This window comes from Canis lupus, chromosome 35 (genome assembly GCF_011100685.1).
Source record: "Canis lupus familiaris isolate Mischka breed German Shepherd chromosome 35, alternate assembly UU_Cfam_GSD_1.0, whole genome shotgun sequence".
NCBI classification, from domain to species: Eukaryota; Metazoa; Chordata; class Mammalia; order Carnivora; family Canidae; genus Canis; species Canis lupus.
In genome coordinates, this window is record NC_049256.1 from 26,074,843 (window position 1) to 26,099,611 (window position 24,769).

General features: G+C 41.7%; 1 protein-coding gene and 2 non-coding genes across 3 annotated transcripts in view; all 3 read left to right on the forward strand.

The window, feature by feature from the left end:
* PRSS16 (serine protease 16) overlaps positions 1 to 24,769 on the forward strand; it is a 31,908-nt gene that overhangs the window by 2,497 nt on the left and 4,642 nt on the right. The window contains exons 2-6 of the mRNA XM_038584429.1: positions 15,993 to 16,111; positions 22,355 to 22,577; positions 22,653 to 22,813; positions 23,466 to 23,565; positions 23,647 to 23,776. Of these exons, the coding sequence (XP_038440357.1) occupies positions 22,490 to 22,577; positions 22,653 to 22,813; positions 23,466 to 23,565; positions 23,647 to 23,776 (479 nt within the window). The 5' untranslated portion in view covers positions 15,993 to 16,111; positions 22,355 to 22,489. The remainder of the gene's footprint in view (positions 1 to 15,992; positions 16,112 to 22,354; positions 22,578 to 22,652; positions 22,814 to 23,465; positions 23,566 to 23,646; positions 23,777 to 24,769) is intronic.
* Positions 1,393 to 1,473, forward strand: TRNAS-CGA. The gene has a single exon. It is a non-coding gene; the product is annotated as a tRNA-Ser (tRNA).
* On the forward strand, positions 15,216 to 15,288 carry TRNAV-AAC. The gene has a single exon. It is a non-coding gene; the product is annotated as a tRNA-Val (tRNA).

Below are 24,769 nucleotides of genomic sequence, written 5' to 3' on the forward strand. Positions count from 1 at the left end.
GTTCCTCCACTCAGAGCTCTTTGCCCCTAAAGCCAAGAGAGGATTTCCTGTGAACACAATTCCTGGAAACTGGATGTTGTAAGAACTACATTTTGGCCGAGACAGAAGTTACTACTTTCTCTGCAACAACAAAACCCACAAAAACCCTGATTTTTGAAGTTGTACTCCTAGATCCAAAGGAGGAAGCTTAGGCTATTTAAATTCTTGGACAAAATAGTCCAAGACTACACTGTGGAGAGAGAACTTCTTCCGCTTCTCCCAGAACACCCTAGAGCAAATCCAGACTGCTCCCCCAACAAGCTTTGAAATCAGGGTGTGCATTCCAGGGGCTCCCTGACTCTGAACAGGGCAGGGTTAGATTGCCACTCCAGAACATTCTTGCCTTGTTGCCTCAGGCTTCTTGACTGACTCCAGACTGACTCCAAATTGCAATTCACTCCTCAGAGTCTTGCTGAGTTCCAGAAAGGAAGCTCTCCACTCACCATTCCAGAGAAGGCCTCTGGTAAAAACAATTCCTGTCCCCCACCTCCTCATGTATAGTGTTTCTTGAGCTTTTATTTATTTATTTTTTTTTTAGTAAGTCCATTCAGAGTCTAAAATGGCATGCTGTAGCTTTCTCCCTCCTGCTCCTGAATGATTCCATTTCTTCAGTCTCTAGCCTGTCAACTGATGATCCTTGCAAGATGCTTTGTAAAATGCATATAATCTAACACAAATATCCTTCCAATGGTAGCATTGTATGCAGATTGCTCTCGCCATTGCTTTTATTTTAAAATATATGTGTGTACACAATGATCTTTCTCATTTTATTTTGAATATGTATAGCACTCCATTGTGTAATTATGCCATAATTTATCTAATTAAATAATTTTGAATAACTAAGTTTTTCCCCGATCGTGTTTTTACCATTAATGCTGCAGAGAATAGACTTAAGCACAGGATAATCTCTCCTGTATTTGAAATATTGGTGGGTCCTGACAAATTGTCTTCCACAGCAGCAAAGCACAGTATATTCTGTTAGAGAGCACAACTGAATAGGATCCTGAGCACACTTACTACAACTCCCCACTGCATTCCCTGCCAGCTATGAAGTAAAACCAGGGCATCCGTGAAGACTGTAAAAAATGTTTGAAAATCAATGATTCTTGTGATACTGGAATATTGCCTTCTCTCAAAGAGGTGAGATGTTGCAGCCTGGGGCCTGGCAGAGTTGGGTCGAGTTGGAGGAAGCTGGAAAGCAGTGGAGAGGCCCGATGAGTGATTTCTTTTTGCATCTGCTGAAGATAGCTTTGCCAAATGAGCAGAAGCAGCCAGCATTGGTAAAGCTGAACTGTAAAATCAGGACCTGGTAAGAATGTGTATTTTAATGTATAAACAGCAACATTGTGCCAGGCTGTGATGGCCGAGTGGTTAAGGCGTTGGACTCGAAATCCAATGGGATCTCCCACGCAGGTTCAAGTCCTGCTCACAGCGTATGAGGCTGCTTTTTCTATCCAAACTATGAAATGAAATTCTCACCAACAGCTGTACTCTCAGCTTTTCATCTTATTCCATCAACTGCAAAGTAGGAAGGCAGCTCCCTATCCAGAGGTCTGTGTTGATCCCCCATGCCTTTTCTCAAGCACCACTCTGGGTATTTTGGCACAGGTATCCTTCTCCAAGCCAGGCATCTACAAATCCCTGCCCCTGTGCACAGGTAGCACTTCCTTAGTCCCCAGAGCCCGCCAATTCCTCCTTCAGAATAGCTGCTGGTTTCATATTGAGATTATGAAGTCCAGAGGCAGACCACAGGGGAAAGAGAACCAGGAAATTTTGTTTTAAAAACTCTTCAATAAAATTCCCCATGCTGAAAATAGCAATGTAGGTAAGCTTCCTTAAAGAGTTCTCTGATATCTAAGAAAAGAAAAAGGAAAGGCAAGCAAACAAACCTAAAACAGACTGGTAGGAAACATAAAGGTCTAGGATCCTGAGGAGCCATGAGTGTGTGCATGTGCCAGGTGCTCTTTAAAACATCATACAGAAATGAGAAAGTCAAAGCAAAGAGAAAATAACAATTTGGCCAAGGCAGTAATTCTACTGGGGCAGGAGTCAGGATAAAGACTGCATGCACCTTGCTGCCCAGAACCAAAGCGCCTGTGCTTCTCCTTCTCAAAAGAGAGGACCGCCCTCACTTACAGATGCTTTTGTATTTCCAAGTGTCTATTCTACCTGTATTTGAGCACTTCAATATATGTAGCCGATTTATGTAATGATGACTGGTATTCCTTAATTTTGTAAGTATAAATCCAAACTTCTAAGTTCCTGTGTGAATTTGAGTCTTAAAATGCTTACTGTTTTTGAATGCTTGCCACCACTTGGCCTAATTTGGGAAGGTGAGGGTTTCTGAATGTCTGTTTTGCTGCATAGAGTCTGAAATTATCTCCTCTTGCAAGAGTTATGGCTCTTTGGAGAGTGAGGTGGAAAACATATGCCTCATAACTCAGTAATGTATTTTATTCCACTTTCTTTGTCATTGTATCAAATTTTTAAATGATATGGATCACTAATAATTGATCCACACATAGCCTCAGTATGAAGTACATAAGAAAAATAAGATTGCTGATGGACCAATGAACCCATTGTATAAACTACTGAAGTAGACAAGTAGAAACAATAGAAACAAGCATGCACATAATGAAAAAAAATGCAAAGGACATTCTGTCACATACGTGATGTTTCAAGTCAGAAAATCCTTTCATAAATGTAACTTATGGGAGCTAACCACAAAGACAATCAATCTGCTTTAGGGGAATCCACAGGTCTTATTCAACTCACTTCTGCCTGCATCACAAAGCAACTGTATTCTCAACAATTCTAATGAATAATGGATAATCAACACTTTCAAAGCAAGGGGGCCAAAGCAAGGGGGTCAGTGGCACAATGGATAACATATCCGCCTATGGGTCAGAAGATTCTAGGTTTGACTCCTGGCTGGTTTGGGCTTCCTTTTTTCCTCTTAAAATGTCTTTCTGTGTTTCTTCAAGTTGGTAAGGGAAACAAATTCTCAAAAGTCCTTTGGAAAATAATTCATCTGACTTTGTATGGTACTGCCACACATGCTACCTTGGCTCCCCCTTAAGTCTGAATGAGTGGCTCAAATTGTCTCTCTTCAGCAATGTCGTTTTCATCTCGTTCTCTTTACCAAACTGAGAGAGTTAACCGGAAGATCTTTGAAAGGACAACTTAAAGAATCAAATGAGGAGTATTATTTGGCCATAAAAAGGAATGAGGTTCTGAATCATGCTACAACATGGATGAACCTTGAAGGGATGTGCTGAGTGAAAGAAGCCAGACGCAAAATGCCTTATTATATGATTCTCTTTATATGAAACTTCCAGAATAGGCACATCCACTGAGATAGTAGCTGCCAGGAGCTGGGAAAGGTGGAACAATACCTTGGAAAGGTGGAACAATTTGCTTGGATGATGGAAATGTTTTGCAGTTAGGTAAAGGTAATTACATACCTCTGAATCCACTAAAATCCACTGAATTGTACATTTTATGTGAATTTTATGGTATGTGAATTATATCTTGATATTTAAAAATCAAAGAAGCACCAAAACAACAACAACAACAACAACAACAACAACAACAACAACAACAACCACCCACTACAAACAGTATTTTCTTCACTAAGTTTTCCCCCATTCTGCAGGGCTCTCCTTCTTCGGACTCACTTTGCACACTTTCCGTCCCTGAGCATCAGTCCCTCAGGAAAGAGAAGGGACCCCCACTGGAGAAATGTTGAGCCAAGAAAGAGGTGGCTGTGGACAAACGAAATCAGAGCTTCACTTGGACCCCCCATTTGGTGATCTCCGCAGAGATAGATGCACTTTAACACCCCCCCCTCCCCGAAAGCCACTCACCCTCCTCTTCCCTGTCCCGCCCCTCGTTGTCACCCACAGCGCCTCCGCCTCACCGCCATCCCCAGACCAACGCTGGGGACTGTTTAGGGTTTGTCAAGGATCCCAGACAGAAAAGGGACCAGCAAGAGGGCGAGGGTGTTAGGGAGACAAGGGGTCGGCAGCCTGGAGCCGGGTCTTTCCAACAGGAGGGTGCCCTTTGCAGGTTTGCAGGTGCTCTTGCGCGCGCCCCTGGGGCAGCGGGGGTGGGGCGGGTGTTGAGAAGCAAATCCACCTGAAAGGGGTGTGGGTGACACAGACAAGCAAAAGAGACCTTCATCTGTGGATACACACGTATGGATCTTACAACGTGTGTTGGCGCCGGACAGCGTGCGTTGCAAGGGGGGGGGCCGCGGATAAAAAAAAATGAGCCTGCCACGCGTCCAGACCCAGTTTGATGCACGGCCTGTTGGGCTGAAAGCAAATTAAAAGATGGAGAAGGACAGAAGAATCGTCCAAAGGATTTGGAGCTTCCCAAAATAAATGCTTCCCAAGTTTTAGCGCGCAGGAAGATCACTGGGAGGGAGGAAGAAACACAATTTTCTGGGCCTCACTCCTAGAGATTCCACATTAGTTCGTAGGACTCAACCCGTGAATTTTTAGCCAAGAGATGCTGGCGCGAGTATTCCGCAGACCACACTTTAAGGGGTACTGGACTAGTTAGTGCGTTGTGTTTTATTACCCGCTGTTGCAGCTAACGCCAACTGAGAGCTCTCAAGATAGAATGAAAAAAAAAAAAAAAAAAAAAACAGAGCGTCTATATGGAGATGAAAATTAGTACCTCAGCATTATTCCACCAGGCTTTAACCAAGGTAATTAATTTTTTCCCAGGTAATTTAAGATAACCGATCGTTTCTACTCTCAAGATTTTTGTTCTAAACATGTAAATTTCATGGAATACTTTTTTTTTCTTTTGGGGTGGTGGCTTGTCATAGAAAGAAATCTATTTCCACCTCCCTTTCAAACAAACAAAGATCTTTGATATAATAATCACACTCTTGGACCTAAAGGAGAAAACTTGTGGACTTCTTTCTTTATTTTTTAAAACAAAAAATAAATTAAAATACTCCCTTTTCAAAAAGCTGTCTAAAAGGATGAATTTGTGGCTGAGAGGTGTATTAGGAAAAAAAGCTTTTTTTTTTTTTTTTTCCTCCTGTATGTCTCCTTTACTACTTACACAGGACACTTTACACTTCTGGTCACCAAATGAGTGAGGATTTTCTTTCTACCAAGCAATTTTTCAACACCAGCTGGATGTCTTGGATTTAACTCAATTTTGGGACTACCTATCACACCAGATCCCACTGGTTAAGGGTTCAGTTTCAGGAGACTTCATTCACTTCAGATGCCCCAATTCCTGCCTGACCAGAAGCTCAGGCATTGAGGGTGGAGCTCTTAAAGGGGAAATTAACTTTGGGTTGATTTGGCTGGCCATTTGGTTGGGAAAATCTTCCCTGTCAGCATCAACAAGCAGACTGGGCAGATTTTCAGAAACAAATCTTCCAGCTCCCTGTGGGATATTATAGTCCTGACTATGAATGGAGCCAAGATAAGATAGGATAGTTTGTAGAATGTATATACCTCTCAAATTTGTTAGTGTATTCCGGGCAGGTGAGCTTCTGTCTTACTCACTTAATGAAATCATCCTCCAAATATTCTGCCACAGTTTGGAGGGGTGATCTCCCCTGGGGATCTTGAAATTGAGGGAGAGGGTCTACAGCTGTAAACTCCTGAAAAGTGAGATTCAAGTGTATTCTACTCTTAGCTTTACTTTCACTGTCCATGTATAAATACCTACAGCCACCAATTTTAATTTTTTTTAATTTAGGGGTTGGTTTCCACAAGATAAGTTACATTTTTATTTAGCTTTCCCCCATTCTGGCTTACAACAAACCTCCTTGTGTGTCATGCCATTTGGTTTTCAAAATTTTGGTGCTGCTCTTTACTTTCCTATTATCATCTTTGAGCATTTATGCCTTCAAAACACCCCTTTCTTTCCTTCTTGGATTTTTGGATAGAAAGGCATCAAATGCCCATCTTTAATATGCCATCATTATGACTAGATCTATTTCTGACTACTGTGATTTCTCATCATACTGGACACTCAGAAGATCAGTAAGATAATATCCTAGGCAATGAGTAGTATGACATCATTTATGTTCAGATTACAGTCCTATAGGACTCTAGCTTCCAGCTAACATGAAGAAAGCTGGAAAGGGTGTTGCTCCTAATCTAACAACCAAAAATCTAGGTATTTTTTAAAAATCATCTTTTGTGAACCAATGAAACCTGGGGTATCAGAGCAACCACGTAGTTTGACATCTAAGGAAAACCAGTGCTTCCAAATAGAAATGGGACATAAACCCTGGCTCACCCAAAAGCAATGGGTGAAAATGTGGCCTCCATGCAAGAGGGTGAGGAAAGTCCCCCTAAAATTCATCATTTTGTAATGAATTGCTGAAGTCCAGGTGTGGGCCAGCAGGGGCGTATTCAAGTGGGGTCTGCACACACTTCACTGAGCATTCACAAGAAAGGCTGGGGCAAGAGAAGAGAGCAGAGGAAGCCTCCTTCAGGAGTCCAGACCTGCCAGAGGAAGCGTCAGCCCCCAAATAACAAAGTCTTCAACGCTGAGGGAGAAACAGCAAATACTGTCAGAAACTGAAGAATAAAAGAATAAAAATCTCTACCCTGGGGGGGAGTGTCAGAAAGCCATATTGGGCCCAGAATAGTAGAGAATGCCAATCCCCATGGGGCAGAGCAGGCTGCCTGAGAAAGCCCTACCTCAGAGACCCAGGGCCACAGGATCTAACAAGTCTGGGCTGAACTGGAAGAGGAAGTCTTGCACAACCTGCCAGACTAGCAAGGACTAGGCATCCAGAAACAGAAGTGTAGTGCTGAGGGAAGGCAAGAAATCCAAAGGGAGAAACCCTCTCTGAAACTCAAACAGAGATGGCTGAAGCTGAAGGTAGAGTAAAAACACCGAGAAAGCACTCCAAAAAAATTCAACCATACCCTACACCCAAAGTCCCACCAAAAGAATTTGAAGCCGGTTGTGCCCTGAAGGAAATCAGAGCAGTGATGGGAGACACAAGCAGATCTCAACTTCTGCTTAAATTGATATAGCCTCACACATTAATAGCCTAGTAAAAGGGACATAGCCATCTGCAGCCTAAATACTATTTGCCTCACTGGCTACCGTCCTGACACTATGTCCGGCAGCTAATGAAAAATTATAAGACACTCATAAAAGCAAGAAGAAACCATGCAATGTCAAGAGAAAAAGCAATCAACAAAGTGAGACTCAGATTTGTCCCATATAGTGGAACTGTCAGAAAGTGAATTTCAAAAAAAAATTAAAAAAAAAAAATAAAAAAAAAAAGAAAGTGAATTTCAAATATCCATGATGATTATGTTAAAGGCACTAGTGGAAAAAGATGGAGCACATACATCAGCAGATGAGAAATTTCAGTAGATTGTTAGAAACTCAAAGTCAAATGGATATGCTAAATTAAAAATAAAAGTACACATGGTAACAGAGATGTAGAATGCCTTTAATGACTTACCAGTAGACTCCATAGATCTGAGGGGAAATTGAAGGAGGGTCAATAGAATCTACCCAAACTGAAATACCAAGAAAAAAAATCATTGAAGAGTTATTGATTAATGTCAAGTGGTCTAATATATTTATAACTGAAATCCCAGAAGGCAAAGAAAGAGATAAAAGAACAGGAAAAACAATATTTGAAGATATAATGACTGAGTACATTCCCCAAATAATGAAATACATCAAACCACAGCTCCAAGATCAGAGAACCTTAAGTATTTTATACAGGAGGGTTGTGGGGGGGGGGACCCTATTTACCTCATATTCAAACTGCTGAAAACAAGTAGAAAAGACAGAATAATGAAGGTAGTGAAAGAACAAAATATGTATTATATATAGTTGAAAAAAGTAAAAGTTATGGCAGATGTCTTGCCAGAAATTACGTTCACCAAAAGAGAGTGAAACTTCCAAGTGGTGAGAGACCAAACATAATAATAATTTTTTAAAGCCCCAAAATTGTTAACCCTGAATTCTTTATCAAACCAAAAATATTTTTCCAAAATGAAGAAGATATAGATATCTCCAGACAAACAAAATCAGAAGACTGTATTACTAGCAGGTCTGTGCCACAGGAAATGTCAGAAGAAGGAATTCAGGAAGAAGGAACACGAGGCCAGAGAGTTACAAGGACTGAATATCCACAGAAATGGTTACAGTGCAGATATATAGAAGGAATATTTTCCCCAATTTTAATTACTTTCAGTAAGATTGACTGCATAGTAAAAGTAATGACATGCTGTCCAGTATAAATGAAAGCAAATGTCTGATGACAATAACCCAAAACAGAGGAGAGAGTAGCCTGCTATTGCAAGTTGCTCACACCACACAAGAAGCAGCATAATGTGATTTGAAAGTAGACCTGGACTAATTGGAGGTGTGTATCGGGAAACCAATCCAGATGGTTTTAAAAGACATGAAAAACGAGGCAATAGTGAAGATAAAATGAAACCATGTAAAATGCTCATAAATTTCAAAGACAGGAAGAAAGATAAAGGAAAGGAACACCTAAAAACAAGCTAAAAAAGACAGTGGACTTTTATTAATTTTTTATTCTTTTTAAATATTTTATTTATTTAAGAGAAAGAAATGAGTGAGAGAGAGACCAGGAGCAGGAGAAGCAGAAGACTTCTTCCCTGAGCAGGGAGCCCAGCCCAGCAAATATCTCCATCCCAGGAACTTGGGATCATGACCTGAGCCAAAAGCAGATGCTTAACCAACCATCCAGGAGCCCCAAGATGGTAGACCTTACCAATATGTCCGTGATGACATGACATGTAGATTACCTGAATGTACCAATAATAGAGTTTGTCAAGTTGGACAATAAAAGCCCAGACCCAGCTGCAGAGCTGGACCAAGTCCCAAGGGATCTTTAATCTCACATAATGCACACATACTGGGAGTAGGGTTCTAACCTACATGGGCACATGTCCATTGGACCTTAAGTCCAAGGTCTTAACCATTTGGCCATCCCGGTGGTACACTCAAATGTTCATGTCAAAATTACTGAATCAAAATTAATTAGCATTGCTAGTCCCTGGAAGGTTATGAATACACCAGGGAAATCTGTGACCAGGCTTTAATGTATAGAGAGGAAACAAGTCCTTAGAATGCTTTTTGAGGGAAAAAACAAACAACAACAACAAAAAAAAACAACTAACAAAACATTTATTTTCAACAAATATTCTAATCATCACTTTGTACATTACATTATGGTGGTGTTGGGGAAAGACTGAAGCATCCCTGATCTCGTGGACTTGCATTAAAATGAAAAATATTATGACAGAAAAGGCACAGCTACGGGAATACTCACATTGTCAGATTCAACTCACTTTGTCACCACTTTTATGCTCAAGAAAAGACCTTTGTTTTAGTGGACTTGTAAAGAAAACCAAAAAGGAAAGGGAGTAGCGTTAAGAGGTGGAGAGAATGCAGCCCATGAACTATGTCTCATAGCTCTACAAAGGTGGTGTCTACAATTTTCATCACTCATCAGGGAACAGTTTTGCCTGCTGAATCTTAGCCCATTCCAAACCCATTGAATCTGATTGTCCAAGTGAGGGCTTTGAGTCTGGAACCAGAGAACAGTTAATATTGAGACAAATTACCCTTAAAGTAAGTTTAGAAAGCCCTACTGCACACATATAGAGTTTGGAATTTAATATGTGATGTTGGTTTTAATAAGGAAGTATTGTAACCAAGGGTTCTAACTATCCACTAATGAAATCTCTTTCTTAAGTACCTACTATGTGCTAGGCATTGAGGTAGGTGCACACCATCTACTAAGTCAGTAAGACACCGCCAGACACTTCAGTCACTGGACTGTTTAAGAATTCATGAAAGCAGGTACCAGATGGGCATTTGGGGGGTTGTATTGAAAGTCTGTGAGGGCTTCTGGACTCAGAGATGAAATTAATCCTGATGTAGACTTAGAAAAGAATCGATATATAAACATCATAAAACACCTATTGAGAGCCTCCAAAGTAAGTAAATAAATACCTCTCTGCCATTTTGATGACCTGGAGAAAGAACTGCAATATGAGAAGATTGTGTCAGCTGTACCACACAAGCACAAAAGGTCCAAGGACCAGTCTCCTCAGACTCAAAACCATTGAGGCAGAAGGAGCCCAGCCATTCCTGGCAATTCACAGAGCTACGTTCAAAAACATGTCTTCTCTTGCCTGATAAAGATATGAGAAAGGAAAGTGTCATTCATTTCATTAGTCCATCCAGCTCAGAACTCTGTCTCTGGCTTTGCAGATATTCTGTGCTAGTGAGCAAAGGGATGGCCTGAGAGATTCTTGCCTTTACGTATTGAGGGAAATCCAGGCTTGAGTCAGGGCCTGGGTCAGAGCTGATTTGAAGGGAGGGAGCAGCAGGTACAAAAAAGCATGTATCATAGAAAAGAGTTCCCATACATTGACATACAGGAGTGCTTATATGATTCTATCACTGATTCTTTTTATTGTCATTTTTTTAAATTGACGTATAGTTGACATATAGCCTTATTTAGCTTCAGGTGTAAAATGTAATGATTCAATATCTGTATACATTGCAAAATGATCACCACAATAAGTCTAGTTACCATCCATCACCACGTAGTTAAATTTTTTTGTTGTGATGAGGACTTTTAAGACTGACTTTCTTAACAACTTTCAAAAATGCAGTACAGTACTAATAGCCATCGTCACCATGCTGTCCCTTACAAACCCATGACTTATTTCTTTTATAACTGGAAATTTGCACTTTTTGCCCCCCTTCACCCATTTTGCCAAATCTTACCCCCCCACACACACACTCCCATCACCTTCCACCTCTAGCCACTGCCAATCTATTCTCCATATCTATGGTCTCAGGTTTTTTGTTTTGTTTGCTTGTTTGTTTCTTTGAAGATTTCACATATAAGTGAGATCATATGGTATTTGTCTTTCTCTAATTTATTTCACTTAGCATAATTCCCTCAAAGTCCATTTGTGTTGTCACAAATGGCAAGATTTCATTCTTTCTTACAGCTGAATAATATTCCATTATGCATATATACCACATTTTCTTTCTCCATTCACACATCGATGAGCACTTACACTGTTTCTGTATCTTGGCTATTTGGGATCATTTGCTGCAATGAACATGGGATGCATGTATTTTTTCAAGTTAGTGTTTTCATTTTCTTCTGCTAAATATCCAGAGTAGAATTGATGAATCATACAGTATTTCTATTTTTAATTTTTTGAGGAAACCTCACACTGTTTTCCACAGTGGCTGCACCATTTTATGTTCCCACCAACAGTGGGACCCCAACAGGGTTCCCTTTTTTCCATATTCCTACAAACAGTTGTTATTTCTTATCTTTTTTATAATAACCATTCTGACAGGTGTGAGGTGATAGCTCACTGTGGTTTTGATTTGCATTTCCCTGATGATGACTGATGCTGAGCATTGTTTCATGTGTCTGTGGGCCATCTGGATGTCTTCTTTGGAAAAATGTCTCTTCAGGTCCTCTGCCCATTTTGGTTTTTTATTGTTGTTATTGTTTTTGTTTGTTTGCTTGTTTTGAAATTAGTTGAGGGAGTTCTTTATAATTTTTTTGGATATCAACCCTCTATCAGATATATGGTCTGCAAATATTTTCTCTCATTCCAAAGATTGCCTTTTTATTTTGTTGATGGTTTCCTTTGCTGTGCAGAAGATTTTATTTGATATAGTCCTACTTGTTTATTTTTGCTTTTGTTGCCTCTATTACTGTGATTCTTCACACAGGGTAGAATTATCTATAGTTTATAAAACATACTTAACTAGGGAGTAGTTAAGTATGTTTTAATACTTTAATAAATACTTAAATGTGAGAGCTAAAAATTAATAGAAATGTACGTAGAGAAATATCTTTGTGACCTAGATGTCAGAGAGGAGGTTAAAAAAATTCTAAAAGCACAAACAGTTGGTATAGTTTACTTCATCCAAATAAAAAATGTTCAATGAAGGCAACAATGGAAAAGTAAATGGACAGATGTGACTAAAATAGAAGATGTGTGGAACATTTTAAAATGACAGCTTAGTCTATATTATGTAGTAAAAAGCCATGAAAATCAGACACATAAGACATAAGATAGGTAAAAAAATAGGAACAGGATGCTCGTCAAAGCCAGGATAAAGAAGAATCTGAAAAGATTAACAAAGATTTAAAATATTTAATATTATTAATACTGAATGAAAATGCAAAATAAAATGAGATGTTATTCTACCTCAAGTTTGAAGAGTTAGAAACCTGGATGTGACCATTATTGCAGGAATGGGGATATAATAATCCTCGGGTCCTGCTGATGGAATTTTATCCTGATGCAGCCATCCTGGAGAGCAGTCTATTAACTTTAACTCAAGATTTATCAGATCCAATGATCCTAGGCATTCTTCTCCCAGGTGTATAAAATCCTCACTCCTCATCACCCCCCAAAAAATCTAAGAAAGGCACAGATTGAGTCACATGTGGATGTTAATAGCAGCAGTATTTTTGTTCCTTCAGAATCAGACTCTACCTTGACACCATCATTGGTAATAGGTAATAGATGGTAGGTAGTAGATAGGTAAGTATGGTAAATGTATAATAATGAATATTATGAAACTACAAGATGTAACAGAGTAGATTTTCATGTAATAACACTCATGAACCTTAAAAAGAAGGGTTTTTAAAAACATATTTAATAAACTCTGTTTCCTTCATTACAGTAATCATCCTGCTCCCTGGTCTTCAAAATCTTACTGTTGCTCACCACTTCTCATCTCTTTGTCTTTGTGCATTTATGCCTTCAAACATCTGTAATGCCCTTTCTAGTTTCTCTAGTTTCTAGAGAAAGCAAATGTGTGCTTAATTTTCCATAATTATAATCAGGTCAATCTTTGAATATGATTTTTTATCACTATAAAACCCAAAGGATTCCTAAAATAGTGGGTGGTAATATACCATTTATATTGGGGTCAAAATACTGAAAAGGCTTAAGAAGAATTTTTTTATGTCAGATTTCCCTGCTTTCTCATTTCACTACTGCCCATTTCAATCCAATGAGATTAAGCTAAAGAAATAAATGTCATTCAAGACATATCAGAAATTCATTTGCAAGCTGCTTGCTGTGTCTGATGACTCTTCCTAAATTCTGAAAAATTCTGACTCAGCTACCACTATCCTTCCCCTTCTACTGTTCCAATTTCTCAGAATATAGAGCTAAGTGTCAGGACCCACATGAAATCCACTCGTAGGAAGCCACAAATGAGACTATCTTTTATTACTGAGCATCAATTTCTCCCCATGGTGGTCATCCCACAGTGCTCAGGTGCCATGGCCTCCTCTTTGTTAGCTGAAGCTGCCTGCATTCCATATTTCCATAGCTTCCACCACAGCCCCCCAAATCAACTGTTAATTTTGTGTTCTGAGAATATTTGGCAATTATGGATACCCTAGTTTTGTTGAAAATGCTTTTAGATGGCTCCTCAGGGTAGCCAGCAAGAAAGGAGGGAGTGTAAATGTCAGCCAGACTCCAGAACCCTTTAGGCTACTGGAGCAGACATCATCCAGATGCCAAAGGTTGTAAAACAATATCTTGGTTTCTCTATTATGAAATTAAAAAAAAAAAAAACAGGCCACGGAATCAGTGCTTGGTTTATTTCAGATTTGGGGAATAAGACTAGGGCTTCTGCATGTAACACACAAGAAGTAACCACTACACTAAGACACAGTGTTGGTGCCTGCGGTGGGAGACAGGCACAAATGTGAGAAATAGGAGGCTGACAAAAGATTGGCTCCAGGTAATAGGTCCAGGGACAGTCTAATCATAACTAGTTGAGGAGGGAATTTTAAGTGCTCAGGAAACTCAAAAGCATCTCATTTGGCATGCACCCAAAATGCCCTGTGGTTAGAATACACTAGGAAAAAGTTCAGGTTAGATATCTAAAACTCAGTTCTTGATTTTTTATTTGGTCCTGCTTATTCATTCATTAATTCATCCATCATCCATTCATTCATTCAAGGACTATTAACTCCTATTATATGCCAGGCACTGCTGAATAACTTCAAATAAAGTCGAATAGAAGGTACAAAATATCCTTTTTTCCTCAGGCAACTTGTGTTTTAATGCCAAGCTGAATAAATATACTTTTCTTTGATGAAAACCATAACCATTCTTAGAAGTTTTTATCAAATTCCCTTCTTCAGGATTGGTAAAGTGTGGTCCCCTGGATATTGTTCACAAAGCTGAGATAATTATGCATGAGGAAGCTGCTAATATATGCATGAAACTATAATAAAAATACAGTGTGACATATATACACATACACACACACACACACACACACACACACACACTAGCTCGTTGGTGACTAGCCCATGAATAAATTTTTTCTGCCTTATTTTGAAACTTTCCCAAACTCATCCAGGCAATTTATTTCTTGTTGCACATCTTTGCATGAACACCATCCCTGTCTTTTGTTTTCAAACTTCAAAAAAGCATCTTATTTAGGAGTGTTAAAAGCAGATGTCTGAATGAATTTCAATACCAAGATCCTGACAGGCTGTCAGCATTAGGAAAAAACACTCGTGGGTGTCCTGTCTGATGAGATTTCAATTCTCCAGGCCATTCCACTTCAAAAAGAAAGGAGACTGTGAGGCTGTTGATGCCCTTGGCAACAGAGAAGAACATTTGGTACCCTGCCTCTCCTAGGCAGCCAAAAGAAAGTGAGCCCACCCTGTCCTGGAAAGGTGGCTTGTCAGGGATGCCCAGTCCTTCACAAAGGCTAAGTGTAGGAATGCGGGCCATACTCACTTCACCTTTGGCCCACCATCATGTGGTCCAGACAAGTGTCCTGGGTTCACCAATTGGCTCTGGCTCCTACAGAACAATTTCCTTGAGAGATGAAGGTCAGAACATCTTACAAGATCAGTGACAGGAGCCTATGACAGATTAAGACATGTCCCAGGAGTTTGACTGCAATCCCCCCATGTCTGCAAAGTAATTGGGACTCTCTGGGTGACACTGGCCTGGCTATGAATTGTCTAGTTCAGATATTGTGGATTCTAAGAATCGGAGAGTGTGGAGAGGAAAGTAGTGCCTCCACGAATATAGCCTCAAGGAAAGGATAAACTTAAGGTTCACTTTAATCTGAGAATGTGAGGGGCTCCTACTCAGCGGGTTTCCATAGTGTAGTGGTTATCACGTTCGCCTAACACGCGAAAGGTCCCCGGTTCGAAACCGGGTGGAAACAAGTGCTACTTCTTTTTTTCTCCATAAATTCTGTTTCGTTCCAAAAATGTTCTACCTAAACCTGCCTACATTTCTACCAAGTCTCAAATGTTCGTGCTCCCTCTGTAACCCAAAACTTTAAATTACAAGAACTATAGTATATAACAAGACCAGAGCTGCGACTCTTCCTCTCCCTCATCAACCATTGATCATGTTGTGTCTTCTCCCCTGGGTCAGAGAGGATTCTACACTAGGCCGCGGGGCTTTTCAGGCAGAGGCTGGTCCGCATCCTTGTGGGAGACACAGGAGAAGGAATAGCCCTCAGACCGGAGTGGGGCCGGGGTCTACAAGGAGAGTCAAGAAGCCAAACTACAGCGGAGGGAGAGAGCCGAGTGGAGAGTAGTTCCTGGAGGAGGCAGAGGGGTGGCAGCAGGGAGCCACAGAGCAGGTCAAGTGCGGCCTTGTTAGTGACTTGGAGGACTTTGGCCTTCACTGATAAAACAGGAAGACGCTGGATTTTAAGCAGTGAAGGGAATCCGTATGACTTAAGTTTTTTTAGAAGGACCCCTCTGCCAGATCTGTGGAGAATATGTTGTATGGAGAAAGGAATGGAATAGAAGCAAGGAAATCTATGAATTGCCTTTCATGCTGCATATCAGAGATAACTGTCAGAATGCTGGCAGGTAAGTGGGTGAAAATTAATTACAGTCTAGATCTATTTTAAAGACAGAGCAAAAGAAATTCCTCAGAAAATGGATGTGAAGAGTGAAAAAAAGTGGAACCAGTGATGACTTTGAGGATTTTCTGCAGAACTGGAAGGATGGAGTTGCCATCAAGTGAAATGGGTAAGACTGGATGGAATAGCATCATTAGGGGGAAAAAATGGGAGTTCTGTTTTAGACATGGTAACAGGTAGATGCCTGGTATACAACATTCAAGGGTAATGCTAAGGAATCCATTGAATATACAAGCCTGGAATTCAATGGAGTGGTCTAGACTATTGGATACAAATTTGTCAGTTGTAGTCATATAGACATTATTTAAGCCATGAGAACAAATGAAATCACCAAGAAATGAGTGTTTATAAATAAAGCAGAGGTCCAAGGACCAAACTCTGAGACATTCCATTATAGCAAAGGGTGGGTGAGAAGAGGGGGAAACAAAGGATATTGAGAATAAGAAGCCAGGGAGGTAGAAAGACAACCAGGACAGCAGCATCTTGAAAGTCAAATAAAGAAAATATTTTAAGAAGGATGATGTGCCTATGAACCCTGAGAAGTCAAGGACTTAGAAGTGATTATTAATTTTAGACATTTAGAGGTCATTGGTGATCTTGACAAGAAGTTTCCATGCAGTGGTGGTGTAAAAAAAAATCCTGGATGTAGTTTGAAGAAGAATGGGAGGAGAGAACTGCAGACTGTATGTCTACATAGTTCTTTAGGGATTTTATAAAAATGCCATCTGACAACTAGGACAGTCGCTAGAAGAAAATCTTGAGGCAAAAGAAGCCTTTTAAAGACAGGAGTCAAATAGTATGTTTGAAAATTCATGAGAATAATCCAGTAGTCAAGAGAATGCTCTAGTCAATGCAGATAAAACCGTAATTCATTAGTAATTCACTGACAGGAGTACAAGTGAATTCCTTTCCCTGAGGAGATGGAAGAATTTTCCAAAGTTCTATGATAACAACATGTCACAAATAGATTTGACTCCATGTTTCTCTACTCTGTTATTTTCCCTTTTCAGGACAAATACATGAAAACTGGTTCTGGAACTATGCTAAAATTTAAAACAGTTGAAGGAATCATGAGATGTCCACTATGGAGTGCCAGACTTGGTAATCCCCTTGCTTGCCATGTCTTCATTCTCATTTAATAGACATTGCTCCCCCATCAGCCTGCAGTCACAGGTGTGCTATGTACTCTTTAAGGACGGCCATATTTTCTACTGAGCAATGCTGACATCCAACTTCCCGCCATATATGATTGGGCCAGAGCTCTCAAGAGCAGTCAATCCATGGGCTGGCAACGGACCTGTGAGGAGACTTATAGCCTGATCCTCACTAAAAATCTCTGCCCCAAGGTGATTCAAGTATTTAGACAGGTGGTTCAACTGGATTTTTTTAGGGGGTAAACTGGAACTGGAAAAAGCAAAAATAATGAGACGGTAGACAGAAGAGATTCAAAGGGAAAATGACTTTGAAAGATTTACTGATTCACGTTAATCTCTAGTTGCCAGCATATAGGGCAATGAACTACTGCCTGTGAATGACATCAAGATGATTAATCTAGACACTCTATAGATCTTGTTAAATTAAGAGACCCCTCTGACTGCAATATAGATGATCTTATCCCTAAAATCCTATTGGGTAATTCCATTCCACCTAGCTTCTAGGTGTTGAAAGGAGGGAAAGGAAATGGAAGGAGCTTACACCAAGCGGGTCCTCTTACGAACTTTTGGAAAAGGTAAATGTGTCCTTCCAGCTCTACTGACCCAACATCTCTGGAGGGCCAGACCTAAGGGATGTTTGCTCTATTTCCCACCCTCTTTTCAAACATGTGTCCTCTTTTCTTTGAACAAAGAACTTAATCACTCATTCATTCAATAAATATTTGTTGGAATAACACCTATGAACAAAACAGAAATGCTTCATTTCTACTGGCAAGATTACAGAAAATTTTTTAAAGCAAAGTTACATATAAAATGCTGACATTGTTATAGTAAATGCTAAGGAGAAAAATTGAGAGAAGGAAATTAGGGGTGAATTTTTATTTTCAAATTCTAAATGGATTATTGGTGACACTTGAGCAAAAATCTGAAGGAAGAAAATAAATGAGCTATGGGGCTGTCTAGATAAAGTCATTCCAGACATAAGCTACTGTGCTCACAGGGACCCTGATGTGGAATTTACCTTGTGCATTAAAGGAATAGCAGGGAGGCTAATTCTACTGGAGTGTCTTTTAATGTACACTTTGGTTATTTATTGCCTCCAATTTACTGCTTAACAAATCATCCTAATTAGGTAGCTTAGAACAATGAGAATCTATTTAGCTCACTAATCTGTCATTAACTAACATAGGTTAGAATTGACCAGACTGTTTATCTCCCAGCTGGGTTGATTCACATGTCTGGTGAACAACAAAAATCCGCCAATATCCGTACATCTCATATTCTCCAGCATGCTAAACCCAGGCAAGTTCTCAAAACAATGGCTCAGGGGAAAAACAACCAGGAAAAAAATACTAAATAAACCCTTTCTGGAACTAATAAGCAATTATAGCAAGGTTGTAGGATACATAGCTAATATACAAAAGTCAATCTTTCCTTTCCAATCACCAGCAATGAAAACTTGGAATTTGAAATTAAAAACACAATGTGATTTATACTAGCACCCCCAAGATGAAATACTTAGGTATAAATCTAACAAAATTTATATAAAACCTATATGTGAGGAAAACTATGAAACTTTGATGAAAGAAATCAGAGAAGAACTAAATAGATATTCCATGTTCATAGATAGACTCAACATTGACAAGATATCAGTTCTTCCCAACTCAATCTATAGATTCAACACAATCCCAGTTGAAACCCCAGCAAATTGTTTTGTGAATATTAACAAGCTTATCCTAAAGTTTATATGCAGAAGAAAAAGACCCAGAATTGTCAACATAATATTGAAAGAAAAGAATCAAGTTGGAGGACTGACTTCAAGACTATGGTATACAATGGAATATCACACAATAGAATATCATACAGCACGAAAAAGAAATGAGCTACCAAGCCATATGGAGGAATCTTAAGTGAATATTACTAAGTGGCAGAAGCCAATCTGAAAAGGCTGCATACTGTATGATTCAACTATATGGTACTAGGAAAAGGCAAAACTATAGAGACAGTTAAAAGATCAGAGGTTGTTAGGGATTAGGAGGGATAGAGGGATGAACAGGCAGCACATAGAGGATTTTTAGGGCAATGAAACTATTCTGTATGGTACGATAATGGTAGACATACAATATGTGTTTGGCAAAACATACAGAATTTACACTATGCAAACTATGAACTTTGGGTGATAATGATGTGTCAGTGTAGGTTCATCAGTTGTAACAAATGGACCATTCTGATGCAGGATATTGATAGTGGCGGAGGTTGTGTGTGTGGTGGGGTTGGGGGTATATAAGAACTTTCCACTCAATTTTGATATGAACTTAAAACTGCTCTTAAAAAAAGACTAAAAAACAAACAAACAAAAAACAGTAATTAAAGCAAGCAAGTGGAAAGAGCAAAGGGCATATTCAAGAATCTCCTGGTTAAGTTTGCTAACATCCTGTTGGCCTATGTAAGTCACAGTGTTCAGCCAAGAGAGAGGAAGAATGCAGAACACGGTCACATGAAAATACAACATGAATAAAGGGAAAGAAGATGAATTGAGGTTATTAGTGCAACACATCCACCACAGTAGTTAATTCTTTCTAGTTAATTTGATGTGAAAAGATCTAAATAAAAATTACTTTCTTATTATCTGGTTATGTGCTCCCTATATCCCAGTTTCTTATCCTAATTCCACCATCACCCATGCTATGATCATGACCCATCCCTGCCGGTACATCCCCCATCATGTCCCTAACTCCATCTCTGCTACTCATCTCATCACTGAACTAGAAGTTAAAAGTATCTAAGATGGATTGAGAGGCTCAGAGATAAACCATTTTTATTATATATTACTTGAATATTAAAATAAATAAATAGGAAAGGGCAGAGAAAGGGAGGGAGGAAGGGAGGAAGGAAGAAAGGGAAGGAAGGAAGGAAGGAAGGAAGGAAGGAAGGAAGGAAGGAAGGAAGGAAGGAAGGAAGGAAGGAAGGAAGGAAAGATCTTTGCCTTTAGGTGGAAGTAAAATGGTGAGAACATAAACTAATCACAAACTTAGAAAACGACCAATTATTGTGTAGCCATACTAATAGCCACCAGAACCGATTTTAAGCCAATTCAATCTCAATAATAATTGTTTTCAAGTCAGTGAATCACTGTCAACCCCTGCCTTCTGAAGGTCAGCCAGAGATGGATTCATTTCAGTAAACAGCCCTTGCGTGCCAAACAAAAACAGTCTCTCCCAAACAATCATACTTCCATAGATCATGTCAACCCACTCTACCCCCTGCCGCCAAAACATCATCCCTCAGCTCTCTCAAAGGGCCAGTGAACTCTGGCTCCATATTTCAAGTATTGAGTGATGGTTTCCTTATCCTTTAAAAGTGCCTGTTTATCAAATCTAAAACATCTACATTTTATTTACTTTTTTGCTGTGGTTATATATAAATTTTTTAAAGATTTTATTTATTTATTCATGAGAGCACAGAGAGAGAGGGGGCAGAGACACAGGCAGAGGGAGAAGCAGGCTCCATGCAGGGAGCCCAATGTGGGACTCAATCTCAGGTCTCCAGGATCACACACTGGGCTAAAGGCGGCACTAAACCGCTGAGCCACCCAGGCTGCCCGTTGATTATATTTCTTAATTTATTTCTCATTTCTGATATTCATGTGAATCCTCTACAATAATGTGACCTTTACAACCATATTGTCTTGTCACAGTGACTTGGGCAGGCTTATACAGGTGTACTGATCAGAATTAGCAAATAAAATGCCAACATTTGGAAACACCCTCTGATGGAAAGTCTTCATATGCTGACTCCACAAATACTGACTGAATGCCTATCTTATGTTCAAAACTGTTGTTGGTCTCAGAGATCCAGAAGGAAAAAAAATTGTCTTATAGAAAGAAATTCTGGTGGGAGCAAACTGATAGCTTTTTAAAGGAAAAGTACATATTGTGACCGATTAGATTTTTTTAAAAACATAAAATAAGAAATACCAACTTCAACGGTATTGAAAGGCAGTGGGGAGATGAGGAGACAATTGGGTACATGAAGCACCCAAGGGCGACATGGAAACTCGGCGGGCTGGGCCCTAGGAAACAGACAAGGACACGTGGCCTTCAGATGGCCAGCAGCCCACAGACTCAAGTCACCTCCAGTACCATCCCTACTTTGTACCCTTGTTTTCTTTTTTCTTTGCTATGACTTCTACCTGAAGGCTTTACACTACCTTTTCTTCAGTTACTGCTTCTTTTTCTCCCCCTGCCCTGCCCCGACTAGATAGAGAAAGTGTTTGTCACTGTAGACAACTGAGAAATAGTCAACATTTAATCTCAATTTTATGTTGGAGACGCTATTTCCAATGTCTGAGGTGACTGCAGCAAAATTACTTTTTTTTTTTCAACTTATCTATGATAGTCATACAGAGAGAGAGAGAGAGAGGCAGAGACACAGGCAGAGGGAGAAGCAGGCTCCATGCACTGGGAGCCCGACGTGGGATTCAATCCCGGGTCTCCAGGATCGCACCCTGGGCCAAAGGCAGGCGCCAAACCGCTGCGCCACCCAGGGATCCCGCAAAATTACTTTTTTAAAACACATTTTAAAACTAATAATACCTTTTTTGGCAATCAAACTCCCAACCATCAGTGTTGGTAGAGTCACCTTCTACCCACCTGAACTAACCAGCCACATGGCCAGATCCCCTTTTTACATAAAAGAGTAAAAAGTTTGTTGGAATTCTTCTGTTTCTTTAAAGCTAAAGGAAATCCTTCTTCTCCAAAGGAGGCTTCTTTTTAAGAGTGGTGAGACCTGGGGGTCACAGGGTTGGGAGTGAGGCAGAAAGAGGAGGAACTGAGGAAGCAGGCAGGGTGAGACTCAGAGACAGAGGCTCAAGTAGAGAAGACAAAAGAGAAGTGAGGGGTTGGGGGAGGAGGAGAAAGGGAAGTGGGGCACCCTGGTGCCCTGGGGCTGAGGATGGGGGTGGTGGGGGCGGGGCAGAGCTGGCAGGGCCAGTTCTGGGTGGAGAGGTGGAGTCTGAAAGGGAGAATGCAGACTGAGGCCCAGATTGGGGGCGCTTGGGGACAGAGGGATAAGAAATCCAGGGACAGAGGGAGAAACCGGATACTCAGATGCCCCATCAGCAGGCCTGTGTGTACAGACTCCCGCGTCCCTTCCCTGCGGCACTGCTTCCCACAGACGCTTGGCACTGCTTCCCACAGACGCTTGGCCTGGCCCGGGAGAGGCATCTGAAAAGAAACCTGAGCGCCTGATGAAAGCCTATAAAATGTGATGCCCAGTCCTAGGAGCCTGACAAAGGTCCTCAGAGAGTGGGGCAACCAGAGCACCCAGAGCCGATGCAGACCTGGGACAGGATGGCCCACAGGTCTGCCCTGAGGCTGGGCCCTCTGCTCCTGCTTTCCCTCTGTGCATCCTCCACTCCAGGTAAGGAGAGGTGGAGGGCAGGCAGGGGCTCCTAAGGGAGGCCTGGCCTGACTCTATCCCCTCCGTGGCTCACAGTCTCCCTCCTTCGGCGCTTGGGCGAGCACCTTGGACAGATTCAGGACAGCTCCAGCCCCAGCCTGAGTTTAGGGCCAGGCGCTGTGGCCATCCCCAAACAAGGGTGGCTGGAGCAGCCACTGGACCCCTTCAACGCATCCGACACTCGGTCCTTCCTGCAGGTGAGGCCAGGACGGGGAGCCCAGTGCCTTCTTCCCCTCACTCTACCTTCAGTGCCTGGGGTTTTGGGCCCCATAGGCTCATCCTCTGCGCTGTAAGTGACCACCCCCTACCTCCATCCGCTTGGGTTTCTCAGCTTCCATTTCCTTTGTCCCTTGGGCATTATCTTTCCCCCTACTTCTCCCTGTCCCTCAGACTGATCATTAAATCCACCACCGACATGTAGATCTCAAAATGCAGCAGAAATCTGGGCCCGTTTGGAACCAGACCTGCCTCACAATAGACACTTGAAGAGATCTAATGAATGATGTCCTCTGTGCACAGGCTGCAAAGGTCAGCTCATCGAGGCCCTATGTCCAAATCCATCCACATTCATCACTTATTCTGCACATATCATCACAGTATGCAGCCACTACCCCAGACCCCAGGGACACAAGAGTGCACAGCTGACCAACCACCTGCTCTTATGGATCTTACATTTTAGCTGAGGAGATGCACAGGAGAGAATGGAACACACACACACACAAAGCCAATTTCACCTACTCCTAACCATAGAAAGACAGACCCATAAGGGAGAGAGACTGCCATGAACTGAGAATAAAGAATAAGTCAGGGCTCTAGATCTTACTTCTCCTTCCCCATGCAACCTGTTAGCGGTATTGGGTGAATGACCAACACTGGACCAGCCAGCGTGGACCCGTGTTCCTGCATCTGGGAGGCGAGAGCAGCCTCAGGTCTGGCTCAGTGCTGAGAGGTAAGAGGCAAGGGTGGGAGCTGCCCCTGTGGTGCAGTGAGGTAGGCAGCTTGCATCCCCCCAACCACATATTCCTCACAGGGCACCCTACAGCCCTGGCCCCAGCCTGGGGAGCCCTGGTGATAGGCCTGGAGCACAGGTTCTATGGCTTGAGTGTCCCCGCTGGAGGCCTGGATGTGGCCCAGCTCCGCTTCTTGTCCAGCCGCCACGCGTGAGTGAGGGTCGGGAGGGCATCTGGGGACTCAGGACTGAGCGCGTCTGTATTTTGGCAACTCTGCACCGGTGTTGCACTCCTCCATGGCCTAAGGTTGGCCCCCAGGTCCCTGGTGCATGTTTTCTTCTCCTTTTCAGTGTCTTATGCTTTCTCTTTCTATCTCCGGGTCTCTGCCCATCCCCTCATCTCTTTCTCCCTCTCAGGCATATTTTTACCTCTTGCTTAATCATTACAGCTTGCTGGTCCAGACCCCCAGCTCTGGTACTGGGGTTCCACAGCCTCCTCACTGGGCTTCAGTTTCTGCCCCTGGGCTCTTCCAGGTACTTGGTATCCTACAGATGAAGCCAGAGTGACCTGTAGAGCACACACCCCCCCTCCTACTCACCCCCACTCCCCTGCTCAGATGTCTCACATATCTCTCCTCTCACTTAAAGTCAAAATCTTTACAGTGGCCACGAGGTCCTCTTGGGTCTGGGTCCCCAGGTAACTCTCGGACCTCACATCTGCTGGGCTCCAGCTACACTGAGGTCCTTGCTCTTTTCCAGACTTCCTGGCACGTTACTGCCTGGAGCCTCTCAAAGCCTCCCTCTGCAGAGAGTGGGCTGCCCCTACATATTTGTATGGTCCCTCCACTCCCTCCTTCCCCTCCCCCGGGGTCCCTACTCTGGTTAACAGCCCCTCCTCCTCCTCAGTGTCCATCGCCAGCTCCACTGTTCTCCACTGTTCTTTGGGGACAAATCTGTCCTCCCCCACCTGCTGCCTCTCTGCCTCCCTCTGGCCTCCATCCCTCCCCATCTCCACCTATATCTCTTTGCCTCTCTATTTCTTTCTATCTCTCAAGTTTTTCACAGGCTGTCTCAGTTTCTAACCTCAGCAGGATGGCACCAACCACATACCGCGCCAGAAAGCTCCAGAAGGAAAAAAACAGTTGGGATAGAAAAGAGGATATTAGGTCCATTCCACATCTCTCTCTCTCTGTCTCCTCTTCCT